Raw genomic sequence first — 25,158 nt, 5'->3', positions numbered from 1 at the left:
TGGGCTGAGTCTCTCATTCCAGCACATCCAACGATGTCGCCCTTCCGCATCTGCAGTGATAGGTGGCAGAGCTACAGCTGTGTTTGTCGGACTTTGAGACATCCCGAAAATCTGTCATCTCACAAAAACGGTTTGGTCTACATACTATTACCCCTCTATGGAAGATGAGACTCTCACGAACATGTCGGTTGTTTTGCTCTAAGACCCCCACAAGAGTCACAAGACTCATATGAAGTCAGTACAGCCGATCTGACAACTTCTGTCTGTAGCATTAGAACAGTTTGGGCTACAAATTAAATATGACCCCTTTATGGAAAGGCGAGTCTCTCACGAACACTTACATGTTGAACGCCCACAAGCCTCACTAGACTTGTCTGAAGGTACCCCAGTGCAAGTTTAAAAATGAATGGAAGTATAGGGTGCATTCGGAAAGTATTATTTACCTAAGTATTCAGAACCTTTGCTATGAGACTCAATGTTGAGAACAGGTGCATCCTATTGTCCATTGATCCTCCTTGACATGTTTCTACAACTTGATTGGAGTCCACCTGTGGTAAATTCAATTGATTAGACATGATTTGGAAAGGCATACACCTGTCTATGTAAGGTCCCACAGTTAACAGTACATGTCAGAGCAAAATCCAAGCAATGAGGTCGAAGGAATTGTCCGTAGAGCTCCGAGACATCATTGTGTCGAGGCACAGATCTAGGGAAGTGAACCAAGACATTTCTGCAGTATTGAAGTTCCGCAAGAACACAATGACTTCATCATTTTTAAATGGAAGAAGTTTGAGCTGGCCACCCGGCCAAACTGAGCAATCGGGGGAGAAGGGCCTTGGTAAAGGAGGTGACTAAGAACCCGATGGTCACTCTGACAGAGCTCCAGAGTTCCTCTGTGGAGATGGGAGAACCTTCCAGAAGGACAACCATCTCTGCAGCCCTCCACCAATCAGGCCTTTATGGTAGAGTGGCCAGATGGAAACCACTGCTCAGTAAAAATAACATGAAAGGGGATACCAAGTCAGTTGTACAACTGAATGCATTCAACTGAAATGTGTCTTCTGCATTTAACCTAACCCCACTGAATCAGAGAGGTGTGGACGGCTACCTTAATCGCCATCCACGTCTTCGGCGTCAGGTGAACAGTGGGTAACTGCCTTGCTCAGGGGCAGGACGACAGACAGCCCACTGAGTTTGCCAAAGGGCACCTATAGGACTCTCAGACCATGAGAAACAAGATTCTCAGGTCTAATGAAAACCAGATTGAACTCGTCGGCATGAATGCCAAGTGTCACGTCTATAGAGAACCTGGCACCATCCCAACGGTAAAGCATGGTGGTGGCAGCATCATGCTGTGGGGATGTGTTTCAGCAGCAGGGACTGGGAGACGAGTCAGGATCAAGGGAAAGATGAATGGAGCAAAGTACAGAGAGATCCTTGATAAAAACCTGCTCCAGGACAGGCCTCAGACTGGGGCGAAGGTTCACCTTCCAACAGGACAACGACCCTAAGCACACAGCCAAGACAACACAGAAGTGGCTTCGGGACAAGTCTCTGAATGTCCTTGAGTGGCCCAGGCAGAGCCCGGACTTGAACTCAATCGAACATCTCTGGAAAGACCTAAAAATAGCTGTCCAGCGACACTTGAGAGGATCTGCAGAGAAGAATGAGAGAAACTCCCCAAATACAGGCGTGCCAAACTTGTAGTGTCATACCCAAGACTCGAGGCTCTAATCGCTGCCAAAGGTGCTTCAACAAAGTACTGAGCAAAGGGTCTGAATACTTATGTAAATGTGATATTTAATTTGTGGGAAAAGTCAAGGGGTCTGAATACTTCCCGAATGCACTCTATAATGAAGTAGTTTAGTGCTTAAAATAAGGGGTTAAATACATTGTTTCCTGACCTTTCTTATATCTCACTTTAAAAACAAACTTTCTTTAATTTAATGTTTCAATATATTATTAATAATTTACTTGTTTTATATATTTGTTTTGAGGGGTCCTAAAATTCAAAATCAAATAGCTAAATAAACCTTTGTATGACCATCTTAAAACAAATCCATATGTTAGATTAGAAAACCCCTCCCCCCTGGTTTAGAATCAAAACTAGTCTATAGGCCTGAGTACAAAGTGATGCCAGGCCAGAGATGCGTGTCTGTGGGTGGCAGAGCGCTGAGGGGCTGTTTGTGTTTGAGTGAGAGCGCAAAGTCCAGATTTACACTGCTCCAGGGGATTGTGGCCGGGTGGAATCAGAGCACTCTGCTTCTCCTCCAGCTAATTCTATCATTTATCAGAGTCAGTCAGTCCATTAGGGCCAGGCTAAGGCTGGCTGGGTGGGACTAACGGGGACGGGGGGTATATGAGCCCAGCTCATTAGACTTCACTGGGGTGGGAACACACAACAGCCAGACTACATCTCACACAGCCCCACTGTCAGCATGGAGACCACAGGCAGGGGCAGTGTGTTCCAGCACTGACCACACGCGGTCACCACAACCATGCTCAGCATAATGCTGCATGGCAGACTGATCGATACAGCAGAGCAGTGTATACCGAGATCAACATGGCAGGCCAGCCCTGAAGTAGGATTATACCACAGGCTCTGCCTAGTAAACAAAAGCATTACTGTGTATTATCAAAATCCCAATATACTTATTGTGTGCCATCAGTAGCGGAGTATATAGAACGCCACATTCATTGTTGGCCTAAACAGGGACCCCCATTCCAAGCCCACTAGCACAGCCCTTACACCACATAGCACACACCCACATTGTTTACACCATGTCATTAATATCTACTCCCTCCAGACAAACCCAGGAGAGTGCCCTGTGATAATTCTCTCACCCAGCAAGCCTTCAAAGGCCCCTCTGACACTAACCAGAGAACAAGAGGAATGTGAGAGAGCAGGAGAACCCTGTTATCAACTCAATATCCCCCTCTAGTGTTGATGAAGTGTGGTGCTCTGCAGTGCCTCCAGTTGCTCAAATTTTTGTTGTTGAGGACCCTGTTGAGGTAGGGGTGTTTAGGGTCACAACTTAAGGTCCAAAGCCCTACCTTACACTCCACCACACTCTGATCAGATTCACAGGTGACATAGATCTCATCCACTGCCCGCCGCAGGTTGTCGAAGAGGAAGGCCCAGTATCGTGCTCGCAGGTCCACCTTGCGCGGCTGCCTGGCTTTGGTGGGACTCTTCTCTGCTCCCTTGTCAAGCAAGGCCCCGGCTGTGCTCTTGTTGTCCAGGCCTGTATTCTGAAGAGACAGCAGAAGAGGAGACAAAGCATAATGTTGAGGCAAAGAATAGGATGTTGCTAGGTCTACAATGCTCTCTAGTGGTACATGTGCTTAAATAGCAGTGAGCAAAATATTTCATCCATCTTTAGGTTTTATTATTTCATAAAGGAGGCAAAACTAGAATAAGTATGTAAGCTAATATTAAAAGATGACAATATGCACACCTGTTTCTTATTCCTATGCAGTCCAGAGTTAATTCTCTGATTCCTCAAATTGCCGTTTGTATGAGTCTTGGACTTCCCTGTGAAACATAAAACGAAAAATGTTTAAATTCCAGAAGAACAAGCTATTAGTTCTAAAAAAGCCACATAGCTTTTACATTGATCTGGTCACCCTTTGTTTTGCCAAAGATGGAATATGGCCTGTGGGAGTAACAAAACATAAAAGTACAGAACCGCACACGCACAATAAAGACTGACCCAAAGCCCTGCAAGAGAGAAGAGAACGCACTCTCTCCCTCCTCTCTCACACTGTTCTCTGCACAACATTGTCAGAGTAGGTAGCATTCCCAAATACTGTGGGGAAACAACCCTGATACAATGACCAAACGGCTGTGTGCATGAGCAGGTTCAATCTGTGATACCAATAACATCTTTCTGGTTTGTTGTCGTTACCCATTGCGGAGCCCATCCAGACAGTTATGAAATATTCCGCCAGTGTTCAATCAAAGGACTAACTGGGTTAATTGTTGTGTTCCTAATCATGATCAACCATGTTTAAAAGCTAGCAAACTGATAGTTTCTGTCAACCCATTAAACATTCCTCCACTACTAGAGGGTGTGAAGCTCATTAAGTCGGAGTTATATTGATCTTTTTAATCTGATGAGGGACCAGTGAAATGACACATCACCTTGACACCTGTTTTGACTTCAGTCGTCTCAGGGAAGGGAAATATATGAAGGCCAATGCATTGAATAACAGAGGTGAATCAAAGGCTGTCATTTTGTTAAGGGAGATATTGTATTACAGCCAAGAGCAGAGTCTGGACTCACGAATCTACTTCAAAGAAACACGCATCTGTACACATAAAAACAGTCATTCCTTTTACATCAGACTGATACATACAGTATTATCAGGTCCATTTGAGCGTGTGTGTGTGTGTGTGTGTGTGTCTGTGCGCATTTTGACTGACCTTCCTCCTCTTTGTTCTCCAGAGGAACACTCCAGGCAATGAGATTTCTCGCAGCACGGCCCTCTTCTGCCACAATCTTCCTCACCTTGTCATGGCTGTTTGACCGCTGAAAGGACGCCTGCAGACAAAATGGGGACCACATTAAATGGTACCAAATATCAAAATACATGAAGGCATATAACCCAGCTGTAGGACTCCATGGATGAGTTCATAACATTGACAACACGCTGTGGATGAAACCTGGTGCTTTGTACAAAACAGTAGATTAATAGTACATTACTATGCAGCATAGTTGCCCTACATATACTGTAGGCTAGGCTACACTAGAGAATGTGCACAAGTGTTTTATGGCCAAGGAAACCTGCCCCACACAGGTCATATAAAGCATGTGATGTTTTGAACAGCACAAGACAACACGGCTCTTCACACCTGCGTGTTATGTTATGGTGCTTAGTAACAGGACATAGAAACATAGGTTTGGGTTAAATTAACATGGGGGCATCAAATTATTTGTCATGAATAAATGCAGAGTACTGTGCTATAATAGAGGTGTCTCTGAACCCTGGGTTCTGGCCTCTCCCTGGGCTCTGGCCTCTCCCTGGGCTCTGGCCTCTCCCTGGGCACCTCATGTGACATTGAGTTAGTCATGCAAGTTGAGCGGATGCCAAAATCTCTTGCTCGCTCCGCTCTTAACTCTTCCTCACACACCAACGCACATGTGCACGAACACACACAAACATGTATGCACAGACAGACAAGCAGGCACATCACAGCATGGTCTAGATAGGATCCCATGCATGAATGCCAAGAGCAAATCTGATTTACGCTCTATAAGCACTGAGTCCCACTTTGCAATGCCAATTAAAGACTCTGCATTTGAAGATTTTGCATATTTTCCACATACAGAATAGAATTGATTTACAGCGACACTATTTTGAGTTTAAATGCAAAATAATCTCCCGGTGGATAACAAAGTTAAATCTACTGGTAACCCAATTAGACTATAAAAACGGCTACCTAAATTTGGACTTGCTTATCAAAAATCGGGACCTGAACCAGACTCAAGGTCCTCTGCATTCTGTCCGTAATAGCAACCGAGTCATGTCATGAGAAATGGTTTTCTCTCGAGTCTCAACTGTCACTGCCATTCACAAAGACTACAACAAAATAATGACTTCCATGACACTGTTCAAAGAAACTAATTACAACACTACCATTACCGTTTATCTACCAAACGAAGTGTCTGACAATACGGAGGTACTTCTATCTTTTAATCAAGCCCATGGTATCTCTTCTGTGTGAAACTCCCACACTATAGTATCCTAGCCTGCTGACAGAACAGGCTACATGCTCATATGACTCATTAGGTTTTACGCATGCATAAACAGCAAGCAGTGTCCTGGTCAGCTACCATTTCATGTCCTTCTGGAATATTCACAACTGACCTACTTTTAGTGAGCAAAAAACATATCCTTTACATATAAGCTCCATTCTATTACTATAGAAGAGGATAATAGGATCAAACACCAACATCACTGAGGCTGCACATCAAATAGAGTAGCCAAACCCCACTGAAAATTAACAAATAGCAAGCTATTGTTATCATAGCAGTAAATATTTACACTGCGTTTCCTGGGCTTGGCAGCCATCTGATGAGGGATCACTCTTGACTTGCAGGGAAGCCTATCGACTTGACTGCTGGCTGCCTAGCTGTACAGCCTAAGGCTGGCAATGCTTACAGAAAGGCTCTCCTGCTCCACTTAATCAGCTGCTGCCACCTGGCCTTCACTATGGAATTTTTTATTTATTTATTTAACCTTTATTTAACTAAGACAGTGCAGGTTGTTTTTGGAGCATGTGTTATGCTAACTGGTTTATAAACTGAGCCTCTACATATGCACAGGAAAGGGCCAGTCCTGAGGAGCAGGTGTAGGGTTTTCATTCTAAAAGCAGGTCTACAAACAGACACATGCAGAAAGTGGGAGAGTGAGAAGAGACAGAGATTAGAAGATACATACAGAATAGAAGTAGAGTCTGTAAGCAGGTTCCTCGTCCTTATCCGCCCCTGACATACTTTTTCAGCCAACTTCAGCCAACCTGTTTCCCCTCGTCGGCATTGCCACTTGTGCAAGGTGACATAGTCATCCGACAGCAGGACCAAAATAGACTGTGTGTAGCTCGAACTGCTATAGCAACTTGACCAGCTGTGTCAACTACTCCAATTGTGATTGAGCGAGCCGGGTGCTTAGCGGGCTGATGGTCCTTTCACCCCCATCTGATCTGTCTGTAATCAGTGCTGAGCTAGCAGCCAGCCACCCCCGTGCTGCAGACCACTGCTGCCTTTCTGCCTGCCGGCTCTCCTCTGCTATCTGTTTACAGCGTCTCTCCTCTTCTGTCATCTCACAGCGCTGCATCGCAGCCCCCTTTCACTCCCTCTGCCACAGCACCGCGCAGTCATGTGGTATTGGAACTAACTAAAATATTTCCTGTATATAGTATGCTTACTTAATTGTGTAGTTAATATTTCTTATTTCTCTTGTATTTTTTTTCTAGTAATGCATTGTTATTGATTATTGCATTATTGGGTTGAGTTTGCAAGAAAGCATTTCACTGTACTTGGGCATGTGACATTAAAACTTTAAATGTGCACACACACAGTAGGCCTGCCTCTCAGACCCTGTCCTCCGCTGCCAGTGATGTGTGAAACTGCAGACTCAAGGAGTGTGCTAATGTAAGCTTGCACTCGCCAGAGAAGCTGAGGAACAGCAGCATCCTATTGGACTCGGCAGTTGATGAATCATACAAGGCTGGAAGATAAACACAAAACCACATGGTCTTCCTGCAACTTTGTGCCAGATGAGTAGTTTCACAATGAATGTTGTTACTAGCTATGAGGTCTGCAGCAGATTTCATGTGACAGCAGGTTCTCTTTTTGAAAACACCACTTTGCCTAAAAAAACAACAACCCGTTGGTGTCATCAGCAATGCATCCCTGTATTTTGGCAGGTCACTGTAACCAATACTTACAAATTCTATAGTATAGATTTTCCTGTCAATACATCGTGTGTGAGGGCATCCTATACGATAAGTGTAAAAAAAAAAATAAGAACACCTGCTCTTTCCATGACATAGACTGACCAGGTAAATCCAGGTGAAAACGATGATCACTTATTGATGTCACTTGTTAAATCCACTTCAATCAGTGTAGATGAAGGGGAGGAGACAGGTTAAACAAAGATTTTTAAGCCTTGAGACAATTTACACATGGATTGTATGTGTGTGCCATTCAGAGGGTGAATGGTCAAGACAAAATATAAATGCCTTCGAAGGCGCTACTACAGCCTGGGGTTCGACCCTGGTCGTGACCGGGAGCTCAATATTAATAGGAGTGTGTTCCTAATGTTTAGTATACTCAGTGTATTATTGAAAGTTGGCTAGCCAGTAACTAGCCAAGTTAGTTATCTGAACGCGGTCTTAATTTGCAGGTCATAGTTACATTATAGTAGAACTTGAAAATAGAGCTAGTTACAGTACCTTCAAGGCAACGGTTATGGGAGTATTCCTGCTTTTTCCTCCTCCATGCGAGGACCCTGAGCTGTTGCTGCCAGACCTCTCCCTCCCGTCCCCGCCTTGTCCAATTCTAATACCGAATCGGTGCTGACAACCGCCACGCCGTCGTCCATCGTTGCGACTGTCTTTTGACATTTACGTAATTCAATTCTCAGGGTAAAAGCTAAACGTCTTAGAAATGTGCTAAATTGTTGTGTTTTATGTGTTGATGGAAACGACATAAGACACCACTGACATATCTAATCTACATAGCATTTTGCCGGAAGTGTATGATAAAATGTATGACAGTTTCAGACTATCCAATCATTCATTTTTTAGGCGGAAACAGAAGAAATATAAACCAATCACAAAACAAGAATTGAGGCTAGGGGTGGAATTTAAACTTTCAACCATGGCAACCAAGTAAATGGGCGGGATACAATAATAATATTTAACGTTTTTTTTTATCAAGTAGATCTGCTCGTGTCCTCTTGCTCCTGGAATCTTCATCATTATTGGACATCAATCCAATTTTAACCCAGATTTTGCGAGCTGGAACGAGGAATTTGCATAAGCAAAGGTCTGTTTACGACATAATGTTCTCCTAAAATAGCCAGGCAGTCACTCAGCTAACTTTACCAAACGTCTGACCAGTTCAGAATCCTCAAGTTTTGTCAGACATTCATTGTCACCAACTCAGTGTATTTCAGAAAAATTCTCAGTATTATTAGCTAACGATAGCTAGTTAGCGTCCTAGTAACCTAACGTTACAAGCCAAGTAAGCTTAGGTCTATTGTTTGTCATGGTATGTTTTTGAGGGGTGTGGGGGTCAATGACTGACAGCAACACTTTGGTTGCTAGCTAGCTAACGTTAGTCGTTACCTAGCTAGCAACAGTACTGTATTGTTGTAGCCCAAACTGTCCAGTCTCTTTAATGTCAACCACCACCAGGTAGCTCAGCGCTATTGTCTTCACGTTTCATACAGCTAATAGTAGGTGAACCAGAACCAGACAGTTACAACATTGATATGTGAAATACATATTATATGATTGTCAATCTATATTCTTCTTTAAATTTACGAAGAATGCTAAAATCATAACATGACGCTTTTGTTCCCCGTCATAGATGAAATACTCAGTTTTACCCATTGCATTGCTTGTAATGCACTGTGCCTTTGGAGAGAGCTCCCACAATCATGAAGATCATCATGTGGGTCATCAGCACAGCCCTGAGCACGACATGGATCTCCTATTGGGAACTGAGGTTGTCATTTCTCTCTATCATCTGAAGAATATCCCCTTTCAGTCATATTCACTATCTCACCATTTCTATAACTTGGGTTTTAGGAAAAAGATGAAATAAAGAAACTTAGTCCAGCTGAGCAAAAGAACAAAATTATGGAAATCCTGAAGAAGATTGATAAAGATTCTGACAAACATTTAACCTCAGGTAAAAAATAAAATAAAAAAAAGACTTTGTTTTAGGATGTATTTTGACTTTCAGATGAAAAATGAATCCCACATTGTTATAACAAATTCACTCAGTTGATATAATGGTATGGATACTGTATGTGTCATCTACTGCCTGTACAGTATGTGTAATATATTGTCACTACAGAGGAGATCACACTATGGATTCAACATGTCTACAAGAAATACGCATTGGATGATGCAGAGGAGCGCTTCCCTGAATTTGACACCAACAACGATGGTGTTGTGTCGTGGGAAGAATACAACATGGTTGTCCATGAACGAGTCATTAATATTGATGAGAATGCTGTTCTGGAGGATCCAGAGGAAGAGTCACTCAGATTTGTATGATCATCTTAGTTGTACCAGCCTTTATTTTATTGTTGACAACATATGGATCGCACATGCTCTACACAGTACTTATCAATCTTTTCCTTTTTAGCTCCACTTAAAGGAAAAGAAGCGCTTTGATTTTGCTGATATGGGTGGCACACCAGGCCTTAACCTAACTGAGTTTCTTGCATTTACACACCCATCTGAAGTGGATTACATGGCTGTAAGACATTTCTACACAAAACAAGCTGTTTACATTTGTATCCACATGAGCAGAATCAAATGTTTGGTGTGGTAATATTTTGCTATTTTTTCTTTTAGGATTTTGCCGTTGAAGATGTGTTGAGTGAATATGACACAGATAAAGATGGGTTCATCAGTCTAAGTGAATTTATTGGAGATGTTCGAACTAATGGTAAGCACAGAAGAATGCTTTGTGTTTTTCTCAACATACTATGATTAATGTTTTGTAAGGGCTGAGTTGGCTTTCCTGCTTTAGTAATGTGTGTTTGTGTACTTCAGAGGAGGATGACCCATCAAAGTGGGAGATTGAGGAAACTGTCCGCTTTGACGACCTCTATGATCAAGACAAGGATGGCAAGTTGAATCGAGAGGAGCAGCTCCGCTGGGTGGCCCCTAACAGCTATGGCTCTGCACGGGAGGAGGTGAGTAACCACTACACTACCGTGTCTCTGCATTACATGGACAGCCATGCCTCACTAGGGTGCTCTAGGAGTGCCATTTCTAATTTGTTTATAACATATTAGTTCCTGTGAAGTGAAGTGCAGTCAGGGTATGGAAACATTTATACATTGGCTGGTATGAATGCTATCCCCATTGAAAGTGGGTGTATCTATCAGTTCTCTTCAGTTTGCTCTAATTCTTTTGCTTTGCTCTTATGTTTTAACAGGCTATTCACCTCATCAAAGAAATGGACCAAGATGGTGATGGGAGACTGTCAGAGGCAGAGGTTTTGAAAAATCAAGAAATGTTTATGAATAGTGAAGTAACAGACTATGGAAGACAACTGCATGTGTCACACGACGAATTATAACAGATGTTTTTTTTTACTGTGATGTACAGTACCAGTACCAGTAACCAAAAAACTGTTAAACAAATCAACAAATATTTGAGATTCTTCAAAGTAGCCACCCTTTGCCTAGATGACAGCTTTGCACACGCTTGGCATTCTCTCAACCAGCTTCATGAGGTAGTCACCTGGAATGCATTTCAATTAACAGGTGTGCCTTGTTAAAAGTTCATTTGTGGCATTTCTTTCATTAATGTGTTTGAGCCAATCAGTTGTGTTGTGAAAGTTTTCAAGTGCAGTTGCATAAACCTTCAAGTGCTATGATGAAACTGGCTCTCATGAGGCCCGCCACAGGAAAGGGAGACCCAGAGTTACCTCTGCTGCAGAGGATAAGTTCATTAGAGTTACCAGCCTCAGAAATTGCAGCCCAAATAAATGCTTCATAGAGTTCAAGTAACAGCCACATCTTAACATCAACTTTTCAGAGGAGACTGTGTGAATCAGGCCTTCATGGTCAAATTGCTGCAAAGAAACCACTACTAAAGGACACCAATAATAAGAAGAGACTTGCTTGGGCCAAGAAACACGAGCAATGGACATTAGACCGGTGGAAATCTGTCATTTGGTCTGATGAGTGCAAATCTGAGATTTTTGGTTCCAACCGCTGTGTCTTTGTGAGACGCAGAGTAGGTGAACGGATGATCTCCGAATGTGTGGTTCCTACCGTGAAGCATGGAAGTGTGATGGTATGGGTGTGCTTTGCTGGTGACACTGTCAGTGATTTATTTAGAATTCAAGGAACAGTTAACCAGCATGGCTACCACAGCATTCTGCAGCAATATGCCATCCCATCTGGTTGACGCTTAGTGGGATTATCATTGTTTTTCAACAGGGCAATGACTCAACACATCTCCAGGCTTTGTAAGGTCTATTTGACCAAGAAGGAGGGTGATGGAGTGCTGCATCAGATGACCTGGCCTTCACAATAACCTGACCTCAACCCAATTGAGATGTTTTGGGATGAGTTGGACCGCAGAGTGAAGGAAAAGCAGCCAACAAGTATTCCGCATATGTGGGAACTCCTTCAAGACTGTTGGAAAAGCATTCCAGGTGAAGATGGTTGAGAGAATGCCAAGAGAGTGCAAAGCGGTCATCAAGGCAAAGGGTGGCTACTTTGAAGAATATAAAATATATTTTGATTTGTTTTAACACTGTTTGGTTACTACATGATTCCATATGTGTTATTTCATAGTTGTCTTCACTATTATTCTACAATGTAGAAATAGTCAAAATAAAGAAAAACCCATGAATGAGTAGGTGTGTCCCAACGTTTGACTGGTACTGTATATATATGTTTTCAGTTCAAGAAGTATTATTGATTTACATGCAACATTTCTGAATGGGTGGATTGTATGATCATTTCCCCATAGAATACGTATTTCAATTTTTTTAGGGTATCCATTTATCAAATGACAACAAACTTTTAATGTTATCTTGGATGCAGGCTGTCTGTTTTAGATAACATCACACTGAAGCTCTTCCTCATTTGAGTCAAACGAGTTAACTTCAAGCCATGTCTACTGACTGGGTGTTTCCTGTGTGTGGCATTATAATTTTCACTGGCTTTGACTCGGCCTCAAAGAACCATAAGTGCCTTCTTTACTGAATGCCCTCACAGAGGATATCACATTTGATCTACTGCTGAGATGTCTTTACAATTCCAAGATGCATTTTGGGTGAGTTCACTTTAACGTCTTGACTTTTCACTAACCACTTTGATGCTCAATCTATATGATCTTTATGGATAATATAAGGTTGAGGTTATTTTAAAAAAAATGCACTGCACAGAGGCTATCAACAGAGACGGCTAAATTATTTACTGCTTGATCCAAACTGTATTGTGGTAACAACATTTGAGGCAGTACACCTGTATCAGAGGCAGCCCTTTACTAAATTCAACTTAGTTTTTTCATTGGCTCTCAGATTGTCGTCTTTACAAATGTTTGTTCTATGGACTCACAGCCAACTTCATTCTTTTTCTAAACATACTAGACTAAAACTTTATTTCATATGCTATGATGAAGAAATGTACTTGTGTAATTATTTTATGTGGAAACTTGCTTTTCAATGTGTGGCGTTAATACATGTGCTAGTGTGTTATATTTTGTAATTTATCTAAATAACTAGGCCCACAGAACATTGTTGTAACTTATTCTCTTCGCTGGATTTCTAATTTCTGAGTGTCAGTACCTCTATGCTGAGTTTCCTGTAAAACAGGCTAGGCTCTTTTATCTTTCTGTATTTGATCTTCTGACTGTGATGCATTGTCAGAACTGTAATCTACAAAACTACAGATAGCTTCTGGGTTGATTTGCATAGCAGGCTCAGTGCAATAATACCCTTCTAACCTTTGCAAATAAAAATTACCCTATTGCACATGTTTTCTTATTACTTTGTATGAAATAGTTTGGCATTGAATGATGTTTGATATTGTGTAACAATACGATACCTGTATTTGGCATTCTGTATTGTACATTCATTTATAAATGTTTTACTTCACATAGTACACAATCATGCATTAGCCAAAGTTCAGTTAACAGACGACAGTCAATGGTTTGCTGTTGATACATGAGGCTGCTAAGGGATTTTTATGACCAAGCTACTATTTATGACTGTTTTCCTGTGGAAACTGGGTAGTGTGTAGTATAAGGTATGAGTGATACAGTTTGGGCCAGCAACATCTCCACTGAAGGCCTACTACAGTATGTGATATGTCATTTAACTTATAACTTTCACCTGCACTGGCATTCAATACTATTATGTACACGGCATCCATGAAAGCATTTTGTTTTGACAAACACCATAAATCTATAAAAGTGTCAAAAGCTGCTGTAGCTGAAAGATTTATATTTGCATCTATTTTTCGAAAAAAGGGACTTTCTTTGGACCTTTGTATTAAATCTTTGCATTTTCTTTTCTTTGAAGTTAAGATAATGCTATGATTGTGTATGGTTGTAGGGAGTGGATTTCATCAGTAATGTGGGATATGAGGCTCTCATCCAGAGACTCTGTGAGGGTCGACGGATGTGCAAAGACATGGAGGAGCTCTTGAAGATGAGGTAGTTGGTGGCAGCAAAGCAGTTCCTACATTGTGTATGAAGTTATATTACGTCACAATTATAAGTTAAGAAATATTGTGTTTCCATTGGATAGGGCATCCGCTGAAGAGAGATATGGCAAGGAGTTGGTGATGATTGCACGCAAGGCAGGGGGTCTTTGTGAGATCAGGTGAGTGGCTCTACTCTCACGATTCATGGAAACGAAATGCCCTAAGTTTTGGTAGAGAGAGAGAGGTGTGTGTGATAATGTATTGTGTAAAATAAATGTATTTGCACTTTCTCACAGTTATATTCTTTTCACAGCACTTTGAGAGCATCCATTGACCAACTCAAAGTCCGTAAGTAGAACAGAATTTTAATCATCCACTTGTAGCTATGGAGTTGAAACATCTGTAAGCAGCACTACTTCATCCCAGATTTGTAATGTTGTGTTACTTCATGTTTTGTAGAAATTGAGAACATTGGGAACCTACACATACAGCTCTCTGGGATGTTAAAGGAAGAGGTCAAGAGCATGGAACAGTTCAGGGATCGACAGAAAGAACAGAGAAAAAAGGTTTTGGTTTGACATTTTTAGCTTTCACCACATTAATGCTATAAATAGCATTCACCTAAACAAGGCCTAAAGACAATCTATTGTTAGTGCATGGTGGTGAATATCTACATAGAGTATGTTGTACTATTAAATCATGTACTTTGATTTCAAATGTTAACCATTTGCTGTTTAAGGACAGAGAAAGGATCAGTGGTTAGAAGAGATGAATCCACTATTGATCTGTAATTGATCAGCTATTTTTGCATCAGTCACAGCATGTTTTTCTCTGTCTCAGTTTGAAGGCGTAATGGACAAGGTTCAGAAGATGAAGTTGTCTTTATACAAGAAAACAATGGAGGTGAGCACAGTTCCTACCAAAACCCTTCTTAATTTCTTTATCTGTATGCTCATTTGTGTGACGTGAAACCCTATTCCGTATAGTTTGTCTGTGGTAGGTAGGGCTTAACTCAATGTGTCAGGGTTATTTTAGCTTTACTTTCAAAGGTCCTTTAGTTAGTATGGTTCAGGAAAACCATAATGTTTTTCTGTCAGGTGAAATTATATACCGGTAAGGGAATTTGTAATTTTCCGGAATAATAGTTTGCACCAGTAAGAGCATACAGATAAGAAAGGAAACAAAGAGGGCCATTCAGTGGCAAGCCGAGGGAGCGCCTCTAAAACAGAACTCTCAGCTCAGGAAATCCTGCTCTATTTGTTTTATTTTAGTCTCCCTGCTTGCACATGCATCTCTCGCTCTCGATTGCACTTTCTGTTCCTTATCTGGCAGCAGCTTCATGAAAAGTGTCTATTAATAATAGCTGTCTTAATCTAATAATTGGAGGTGAGTAGGGCTGTGGTAGTCACAACATTTTGTCAGCCGGTGATTGTCAAGCAAATAACTGTCAGTCTCATGGTAATTGACCGTTTTATTTTATTTATTTTATTTAGCCCTTATTTTGGAACATCTACATTTTAAAAAGTCTAATAAATCCATGTAATATAGCCTACACCTTCACAATAAATTGATTATTTTAGACAGGTCTAAAGAAGTATGATATGAAGAAAATGTAGTCTATTTCAGGAGAACAGAATAGCATACTCTGAGTTGTCCTTATGTTAGGTCCTAATCTGGCTATGCCAAATGGCTGTGGGCTACACTAGTTCATTTAGCAGACAAGATTTGCTTAGAATTCTGTGGCATGCATTATTTTATATTATTTTATAGTATGAAGAAAACAATTTAACAAAGCTGAATAAAATAGAAAGTATATTTTCTCCAAACGATTTGAGTTCACACATGCTGCTATTCTTTGTTGAGTGGTTATCAAGGAAATGGGTACTCCTATATGCTTAATTTAGAGTTATTAATGTAACTTTAGTTGTTCTACAAATGTTGGGCTATATGTTTTGATTTTTAATACATTTTAAGGCTGCATGATGCGACTCAAATAATGATTTGAAAAAAGTTGCTTGAAAGGCATGAGCTCTGCTTAGTTTTTTGCACAGACTATACACAATTCATCAATCTCTCATTCAAAATTTGACAACCACTTGATAATGCCTTGAATTTCACAGCTGCATCCCCTTTATGTGGCCTTAATGCACCCTAAAAAAAATCCATGCTTTTTGTGGCCATTGTGCCCTTGGGCCCCGAGTGCTGCGTTGTGCCATTCTCCCCGAAGCACCTCTCACTCACATGGCTCTCCATCACGTGATCGGGTCTATCTCACAGGCTACAAGTGAAGACAGACACTTCCGGGATGCAACTACGCGCGTCCTTATCCAATTTCGAGGTGCATATTGAAGATATTGGAAGAACTGTCCACATTTACTTTTCGTCAGCCAACAAGATGAGTAGGCCTAACGAACAGCAAAAGCACTAGCCTATGTCAATCTACTATCCACCATAGTACAAAAGTTCACCTATTCTGTGCGAGAAATAAATATTCCGAACATAGCCTGGGACAATTGTGGGATGCGATAGATCCCAAATTAATACAACCACTAGCATAAAAAAAATGCAATGTGGCTGACCCAACAGATCTGAACATTTAGCTTAGAATGTTGATAAACTATTAGGCTTTTTCTTCACATTATAAGCGCAGCAATGCACACACGGCAGTAGGCTATAAGCATGAATGTTCCATTTGCTGGAAAACACCATTATCAAAAGTGACCGCAAATGCGATTATGCATGTAATGCTTTTATTATAAAGGTGCATTTTTATGGTGAAAATTATCTTCCAAAAACTTGAAACTCATGCCCTGTTTACAGTGCCTTCGGAAAGTATTCAGACCCCTTGACCTTTTCCACATTTTGTTAAGTTACAGCCTTAACTTAAAATGGATTAAAAAAATAAAATAAAAAGCAATCTACACACAATACCCCATAAAACAAAGCGAAAACAGGTTTACATTTTTTTGCGAGTGTATTAAAAAAATATATAACATTTTCGATTACATTTGCATTGATGCAGTGATTAGAGGGACAATAAAGTGCTGGGTACCAGGCAGTTAGCAAGTTTGGTAGGCTACTAATGACCATCAGCAGCATCAGAGCTTGGAGAAGCCTAATTAGCATGACTAAAGGCTCACGTGGAATTTGACTGACTTCATGACTCGTGACCGCAGGTGTGGCGGTAATACGTTCACCGCTACAGCCCTAGAGGTAAGTGCATTGTGTAGTATTGTAAACTTGATAACAAGTTCCCTTTCTGTGTGTCCTTTCCCAGTCTAAAAGGTCCTATGACCAAAGATGCAGAGAGGCAGATGAGGCAGAGCAAGCTGCTGAGAGGATGAGCAGTGCAGCCACCACCACACCCAAGCAGGCTGAAAGGGTAAATCATTCAACTCTATCCATGCACACTGGACAACACATCTACTTAACTGACAATGGGAACCAGGCTTAGAAATATACCATTAAATTGTATGAAATCGTAACACTGTGCTCCCTGAGTATTTGTGTAAAATGTAACATACAGTAGTTGTAGGTCAGTCTGTAGGCTATATGTTTTGAATTGTGGGGGTAATAACAGAGGATGTGAATTGCAGTGAATGGTTTGGCAAAACTGCCTCAGTTCATACTACCATGCACCTATATCTTTTGTCTTTTGCCCATTCACCCTCTGAATGGCACATGTACACAATCCATGTCTTAATTGTCTCCAGGCTTAAAAATCCTTCTTTAACCGGTGGTGGTGGTGGTGGTGGTGGTGGTGGGTGGTGGTGGGTGGTGGGTGGTGGTGGGTGGGCGCGTGCGTGCGTGTCAGTATATATCCGGTTAGTTCCAGATGTGGTGCATTGGAGTCTTTGACAATTTTTTGGGCCTTCCTCTGATACCGCCTGGTATAGAGGTCCTGGATGGCAGGGAGCTCAGCCCTAGTGATGTACGCACTACCCACTATATCGCCTTGCTGTCGGATGCCAAGCAGTTTCCATACCAACCGGTGATGCAGCCAGTCAAAATGCTCTCGATCGTGCAATTGTAGAACTTTTTGAGAGTCTATGGGCCCATCAGCCCCTTTGTTTTACTAACGTTGAGGGAGAGGTTGTTGTCCTGGCACCACACTGCCAGATCTCTGACCTCCTCCCTATAGGCTGTATCATCGTCGTCGGTGATCAGGCCTACCACCGTCCTGTTGTCAGCAAACTTAATGTTGGTGTTGGCGTAGTGCGCGGCCACGCAGTCGTGGGTGAACTGTGAGTACAGGAGGGGACTAAGCACGCACCCCTGAGGGGCTCCCGTGTTGAGGGTCAGCGTGGTGTATGTGTTATTGCCTACCCTGACCACCTGGGATCCAGTTGCAGAGGGAGGTGTTCAGTCCCAGGGACCTTAGCTTAGTGATGAGCTTCGAGGGATCTATGGTGTTGAGCTGTAGTCAATGAACAGCATTCTCACGTAGGTGTTTCTTTTGTAGAAGTGGGAAAGGGAGGTGTGGAGTGCAATCGAGATTGCGTTCTCTCTGGATTTGTTGGGGCAGTATGCGAATTGGAGTGGGTCCAGGGGGTCTGTGATGATGGTGTTGATGTGAGCCATGACCAGCCTTTCAAAGCATTTCATGGCTACAGGTGTGAGTGCTACGGGGCGATAGTCATTTACCTTGGCGTTCTTGGCCACAGGGACTATGGTGCTCTGCTTGAAACATGTACTGTAGTATTACAGACTGGGTCAGGGAGAGGTTGAAAATGTCAGTGAAGACACTTGCCAGCTGGTCTGTGCATGCTCTGAGTATGCGTCCTGGTAATCCGTCTGGCTCACACATGGTTCAGTGTTGCTTGCCTCGAAGTGAGCATAGAAGGCATTTAACTCGTCTGGTAGGCTCGTGTCACTGGGCTGCCGTTAGCTGGGTTTCCCTATGTAATCCATGATAGTTTGCAAGCCCTGCCACATCCGACGAGTGCATGAGTACAAGGATTCGATCTTAGTTCTGTATTGATGCTTTGCCTGTTTGATGGTTCATCGGAGGACGTAGCGGGACTTCTTATAAGCGTCCGGGTTAGTGTCCCGCTCCTTGAAAGCGGAAGTTCTATCCTTTAGCTCAGTGTGGATGCTGCCTGTAATCCATGGCTTCTGGTTGGGATATGTACGTTTGGTCACTGTGGGGGCGACGTTGTTGATGCACTTATTAATGAAGCCGGTGACTGATGTGGTAAACTCCTCAATGCCATCGGATGAATCCCGGAACATAAACAGTCCTGTAGCTTAACAACCGCTTCATCGGACCACTTCCTAATTTAGCGTGTCACTGGTACTTCCTGTTTGAGTTTTTGCTTGTAAGCGGGAGTCAGGAGGATAGAGTTATGGTCAGATTTGCCAATTGAAGGGTGAAGGAGAGCTTTGTATGCTCCTCTGTGTGTGGAGTAAAGGTGACATAGAGTTTTTTTCCCCTCTAGATGCACAGGTGACAAGCTGGTTGAAATGAGGTAAAACGGATTTCAGTTTTCCTGCATTAAAATCACCAGCCACGAGGAGTGATGCCTCTGGATGAGCATTTTCTTGTTGGCTTATGGCCCTGTATAGCTCGTTATGTCTTAGTGCCAGCATCGGTTTGTGGTGGTAAATAGACAGCTACAAAAAATATAGATTAAGTCTCTCTTGGTAAATAGTGTGGTCTACAGTTTATCAGGCGAGCAGAACCTCGAGACTTTCTTAATATTAGAGATTGCGCACAAGCTGTTGTTAACAAAGAGACACACCCCCGCCCTTGAGTTTATGACTCTTGAGCCATGACTCCGTGAAGCATAGGATATTACTGTTCATTAGGTCCCGTTGATAGAATAGTCTGGAACGGAGCTTATCCAATTTGTTCTCCAGTGATCGTACATTCACCAGTAGAACAGAGGGTAGAGGCGGTTTATCTTGAAAAAATAACTTAATTATTTCTCATTATGTAATTGGGAGATAATTTCCGTACTCTTTAGTACTGACATTTATGTATTAGTTTCCTGTCAGTGACAGTAACTTCCCTGTTTGTTTGCAGATGCACAACAAGTCTAAGCAGTGCAGAGAGGCAGCAGGAGAGGCAGGTAAGCGATATTAGGCTATTGAGCTCCTATCTTTTCCTGTTGTTGTACTCCAAATAAAGGCAGTCCATGACTTGAAATCAAGACTGCTGAAAAGCCATAGCATGATTTGACAATTTGTTTTTGTGTCCCTTTCATCACCATAATGCTGAGGTTTACCAGAAATTAACTGTTAAAATAAAAAAAAAAATCTGTTTCAGTTCCTCTTTCATTAAGTAATCTTAGAATTTGCATCCAATTTGCATATTATATTTTTAAAGGCCATATACACTGATTGTACAAAACATTAAGAACACCTTCCAAATATTGAGTTATTAAGAAGGTGTTTTCTTTTGGCTGTCAGAACAGCCTCAATTCGTCGGGGCATGGACTCTACAAGGTGTCGAAAGCGTTCCACAGGGATGTTGGCCCATGTTGACTCCAATGCGTCCCACAGTTGTGTCAAGTTAGCTGGATGTCCAAGTTGGCTGGAAACTGTTGAGCGTGAAAAACCCAGCAGAGTTGCAGTTCTTGACACAAACTGGTGCAACTGACACCTACTACCATATGCTGTTCCAAGGCACTTAAATATTTTGTCTCGCCCATTCACCCTCTGAATGGCACATGTACACAATCCATGTCTCAATTGTCTCCAGGCTTAAAAATCCTTCTTTAACCTGTCTCCTCCCCTTCATCTACACTGATTGAAGTGGATTTAACAAGTGACATCAATAAGGGATCATAGCTTTCACCTGGATTCACCTGGTCAGTCTATGTAATGGAAAGAGCAGGTGTTCTTAATGTTTTTCACACTTAGTGTATATTGTCCCTCCACTGTGACTGAGGATCCAATGAATCTTCAAAAATGATTCAGAGTCAATAACTGTGTATTATCTGAATACCACCTTTGCCTCTTTGTCCTCAGAAAAACAATATATGTCAAACATTGAACAGCTAGACAAGATTCGCCAAGAATGGGAAACCACACACGAGAGCACATGTGAGGTACATTGAGGCATATTCTAATGTCATTGCAATGAATGCAAGTTGGATTGTACAGTATGATCAGACAAACTTTTCTTAAATTACGTAAATATTTTCTGTCAGACCAGCTGATGGTCCACAGATTGTTGTAAAAATGGGATATAGATATGGGACATAGCATTCTCTATAGATATTTTGTACAATGAAGGATTGTTTTGCAGGTCTTTCAGCAGCAGGAGGGAGATCGTATCAACATCCTAAGGAATGCCATCTGGGTCCACTGTAACCAATTCTCAATGCAATGTGTCAAAGATGATGAGGTTGGTCAAGTTTGTTTTGTCTTACCAAGCCATACTGTAATCCACAATATCAGTAGTAGCATTAGTGAGCATTTTAAAGCATGGTACCATGTTTACCAGTGTGTAAGACAAATATAGAATTTGTCTCAACTGTATCATATAGTAGCTATAAGACTACTCAGTAAGGCTGATTAGTAATGATGAATAAAGAATATACTGAATGTGTTTGAGCCGTGCCCAAAATGTACTTTCAGTGTTATGAGGATGTGAGGAAAACTCTAGAACTGTGTGACATCACGGTAGACATCAACTGCTTTGTTGAGATGAAAAGCACTGGCTCAAGTCCACCAGGTAGGTATAATACACCACCTGTCCTGTTTCCTGGTTTGTGCACATGAATATGTTCCAGGTCTGAACATTTCAATATTAACTCTTTAAATGTCATCATAGTAAAATATTGATGAAAATATGTGGCCTCATTGAGAAATATGTTCATCCTTTGTTTGAACTTTGCAGTGCAGCCATGTCTCTGTGATACACTCTTTACTTAGGCCTTGGGTGAGTTTGCTTTGCTGAATGCCTGTGGTTTCTCCCCAGCTCCCATTGTGTTTGAGAACTACTATGAGAGGGAGCCCTCGACAGACACCAATGGCAGTGCCCGCTTTGTAGGAGGAGTTATGAAGAGGTTAGAGATACTAAAATTTGTTTTTGCACTACAAGAATGCACATTTCAACTCATGTAACCATCAAAACAGCATGTTTACAATGTGAAGCAAAGTAAACTCTGTTGAATTACTTTTAGGTTTTCAAACCTTTTGCAAGGCAACTCCTCGGCTGGCTCCAAAATTAACGTCAATGACTGTTCACAGCCATTAGCCCCACCTACTGGTTTGTATGCTGCTACAATTACTGTAAATAAGTGTGGTACCAATAGAAACCTTTTGTGGACGGGGAGAGATAACGTTTTTTCACAGTCATTATATTGTTACTTCTCAGGTAAAAATACATTTGAGATGGAGAGGATAACTATGTATGTTCTCTTTTTATTTCTCCCCATAACAATGCATTGTGTTGATCTTGTTCCAATCATAATGTGAAAACATACAGTAATAGCCCATAACCTGATCATGCAGGTTTTCCATCTATTTACATGACCACCAGGGGGCACAAACATCCACCTGATGTCCCCACAAACATCCGTCAAATGTCCCTTGACGCAAAAGTAGCTGTTGCCACAATATTAAGCAGGGTCTGACACTATATCACATCACACTACATTACATGGGCTTACTATTTTAGTTCAGTCAATAGCTGTGGTACTGAGGTTTCAAACTGCCAGTGGTTTGACCCAATAACTGCTTGCCTCAACTACTTCATGTGTAATCCTTAGCCGACACATCAGATGGAGTGTACGCCTCCATTCCTGGATTTCAGCCAGTGGAGCCAACCATCTCAGAGAGCAGAGAGGAGTACCAGGCGCTATATGACTATGAGGCTCAGGTCAGAATGCTCTGACACCCTAAATGCCGCATTCAACATCTAGGCCTACACTAAGAATGAGTGGATTCACATTTCTGTGACATTTGAACCACAACTAAACCTAATCTGTCCTTACTGTCTCTAGAGTGCGGGTGAGCTGTCCATGTCTGCAGGGGAGATGGTGGTGGTCATTGAGCAGGGTGTGGATGGCTGGTGGACTGTGGAGAGGAATGGCCTGTCAGGACTGGTCCCTGGATCCTATCTGGCCAAATAATGAGCTCCTCTTGGCACAAGTAGTAAGGCTGGAAGGCCCATAGCATAGCCCTATGTCTTAGTTTGACTATTTCCTCTAAGCCTAACAGTGCTGATAATGTTAGCTCAGTCTTGGCTATACTGTATGTGTTGTTGAGTGACCTCACTGACCTGAGACCATGACTTTATCTAATGATGGAGATTATTAACTTATTTGTTGTCAAGATGGAAAGAGATGTGCACTTAGCTGTTTTACTTTCCTCTCAAGTCAACAGGCACTACAGTTTGTGTTGTTGAACAATCCTACTGTAGCCAGGACAGCTGCAAAATAAAGCACTCTAGTTTTTACATTTGGTTGAGTTGTCAACTAAGGTGAATTCAAAGTGAAATCAACAAAAACATGTCACTGTCAGGTTCAAATAAAAAATTCCCTTACGTTGATGACTTTTTGCAAATCCAATCAGTTTTCCACGTTGATTCAATGTCATCACATATCATTTTTGTTGTTGAAATGATTTGGAAACAACTTTGATTCAACCAGTGTTTTTCCCAGTGGGTAATCACTGACCTATTAATATGCTATAGTATTGAATAACACCTTGTGTGTTTGAGCAACTAATAAACTGTCCACATGCTAACTGTCCAAAATACAATGGCTTAGATCAGGGGTGTCAAACAAATGACCTGCGGGCTGAATCCGGCCCGCGAGGCGGTCTAATCCGGTCCATACGTGGTCTTGAGTAAAAAAAAATGTTTTTTATTTTTTATAAATATATATTTTGGTGGCTGGAAAACAAACTCGATAAACTTAAAAAATACTAAAACTAAATTGAAACTGAGTAGAAATTATAATGGGGAGACGGTGGTGGTCATAGAGTTTCTTGACTGTGTCCAGCACACAAAAAAATCACAGATATGAAAGCTAGCCAGTCAGGGAGCATTGAACATTCCAAAAACGATGGATAGAGGAGTATTTTTTGCCAATTTTGACAGTGAGGAAGTATAATCAATTGTCAATGCAGCCCCTGGCTTAGATGAATGTAGGGCGATATTTCTAACATCTCTTTCTACTAGAATGCTAGCAGATACCCATAGACTTCCAGTCATTGCGCTAACGCTAATTAGCGTTGGCTCGCAAAACTACCTCTAACGTCCTTCATACTAGACACAGAGACATACAAATGGTATCCACTGGTTCATCTGACTCTGGAGAAGTAGATAAAGGGCCTCATTGCCAAAATCCTGAAGTATCCCTTTAAGCAAAAAATTCACCAGAAGAAGGCAGGCAGAGCAAGCAGAGGGAGGCGGGAGGAAAAGACCGGACAAGCAGAGCACTGACTGTATGCTAGCAGGATAGTCCATATCTCCAATCATCTTTTCTGATAGCGCTGTTGTTTCCATAAGTGGAAGAATTGGTCTAATTTAGCATGTAGCCTATGGTAAAGCCTCAACCCTTAGCTACCTCTTCCAAGTCAAATGAGATGAAATAAAAGTGAATAATGACATTTTTATTGTTTTGTGTGACTACAGCGCCAGCGATAAATCGCAAAAAAAGAAACACGTTTTAATTTAGCGAGGCATCAAAGTGGCCAACCTGCCCGCCCAGCTTCAGTTGGGTCATTACAATTCAAAACAATGCATTCTAAAATAAATCTTGCACGCTCGCCTTTGGTGAGTTTAGGCCATTAGGGATACTATTCGACTTTGACCATTTTAAATGTATTTATGAAGTAAAGGAATCTAGCTTTGGACATGTTTACATAAATATTTAGAAATGTTGCGATGATGACAGCAATAACTAGCAAATTAAGATGTAAGTTTTCTTTGCAAGGGTTAGCCAGGCTTGTTTGACTGACTCCATTTTTGATAAAATACCTAAATACCTATAAGAGATGTGTATTTCAGAGGTTACACTCACACGAGTAATCTATGCTCTATTATGTATACTGAACAAAATTAAACACGCAACATGCAACAATTTCAATGATTTTACAGTTCATATAAGGAAATCAGCCAATTTAAATAAATTCATTAGGCCCTAATCTATGGATTTCATGACTGGGTAGGGGCGCAGCCATGGGTGGGCCTGGGAGCCAATCAGAATGAGTTTTTCACCCACAAAAGGGCTTTATTACGGACAGAAATACTTGTTTCATCAGCTGTCTGGGTGGCTGGTCCCA

General features: G+C 41.6%; 3 protein-coding genes across 7 annotated transcripts in view; 2 read left to right on the top strand and 1 right to left on the bottom strand.

Moving 5' to 3' along the window:
• Positions 1-8,274, bottom strand: part of LOC106573497 (S phase cyclin A-associated protein in the endoplasmic reticulum) — a 91,524-nt gene extending 83,250 nt beyond the window's left edge. For 4 of the 5 annotated variants that reach the window (XM_014148591.3, XM_014148592.3, XM_014148594.3 and 1 more), the window contains exons 1-4: positions 7,961-8,274; positions 4,427-4,544; positions 3,459-3,535; positions 3,055-3,252 (exon numbers count right to left, since the gene is read on the bottom strand). In XM_014148591.3, coding sequence (XP_014004066.2) covers positions 3,055-3,252; positions 3,459-3,535; positions 4,427-4,544; positions 7,961-8,131 — 564 coding nt within the window. In that variant the 5' untranslated portion in view covers positions 8,132-8,274. The remainder of the gene's footprint in view (positions 1-3,054; positions 3,253-3,458; positions 3,536-4,426; positions 4,545-7,960) is intronic. The other variant, XM_014148596.3, reaches the window with a different exon arrangement.
• Positions 8,275-8,400: 126 nt separating this feature from the next.
• Positions 8,401-13,244, top strand: rcn2 (reticulocalbin 2). Its single transcript, XM_014148597.3, has 8 exons — positions 8,401-8,555; positions 9,102-9,239; positions 9,323-9,425; positions 9,594-9,790; positions 9,888-10,001; positions 10,100-10,193; positions 10,301-10,443; positions 10,689-13,244. Exons 2-8 carry the CDS (start codon positions 9,102-9,104, stop codon positions 10,830-10,832), a joined length of 933 nt encoding a protein of 310 aa, XP_014004072.1. The 5' UTR covers positions 8,401-8,555; the 3' UTR covers positions 10,833-13,244.
• On the top strand, positions 12,367-23,419 carry LOC106573496 (proline-serine-threonine phosphatase-interacting protein 1). Its single transcript, XM_014148590.3, has 15 exons — positions 12,367-12,544; positions 13,827-13,927; positions 14,022-14,096; positions 14,231-14,265; positions 14,377-14,483; positions 14,758-14,820; positions 17,195-17,299; positions 19,943-19,988; positions 20,890-20,969; positions 21,170-21,268; positions 21,502-21,598; positions 21,845-21,932; positions 22,050-22,135; positions 22,638-22,747; positions 22,872-23,419. The coding sequence occupies exons 1-15, from the start codon at positions 12,515-12,517 to the stop codon at positions 22,998-23,000; spliced, it is 1,251 nt and encodes a 416-aa protein (XP_014004065.1). The 5' UTR covers positions 12,367-12,514; the 3' UTR covers positions 23,001-23,419.
• The last annotated feature ends 1,739 nt before the right edge of the window (positions 23,420-25,158 follow it).

The sequence above is a fragment of the Salmo salar genome, chromosome 16 (genome assembly GCF_965601325.2).
Source record: "Salmo salar chromosome 16, fSalSal1, whole genome shotgun sequence".
Lineage (NCBI taxonomy): Eukaryota > Metazoa > Chordata > Actinopteri > Salmoniformes > Salmonidae > Salmo > Salmo salar.
The sequence above is the reverse complement of the archived record's forward strand: the minus strand, read 5'-3'. Positions and strand labels throughout refer to the sequence as shown.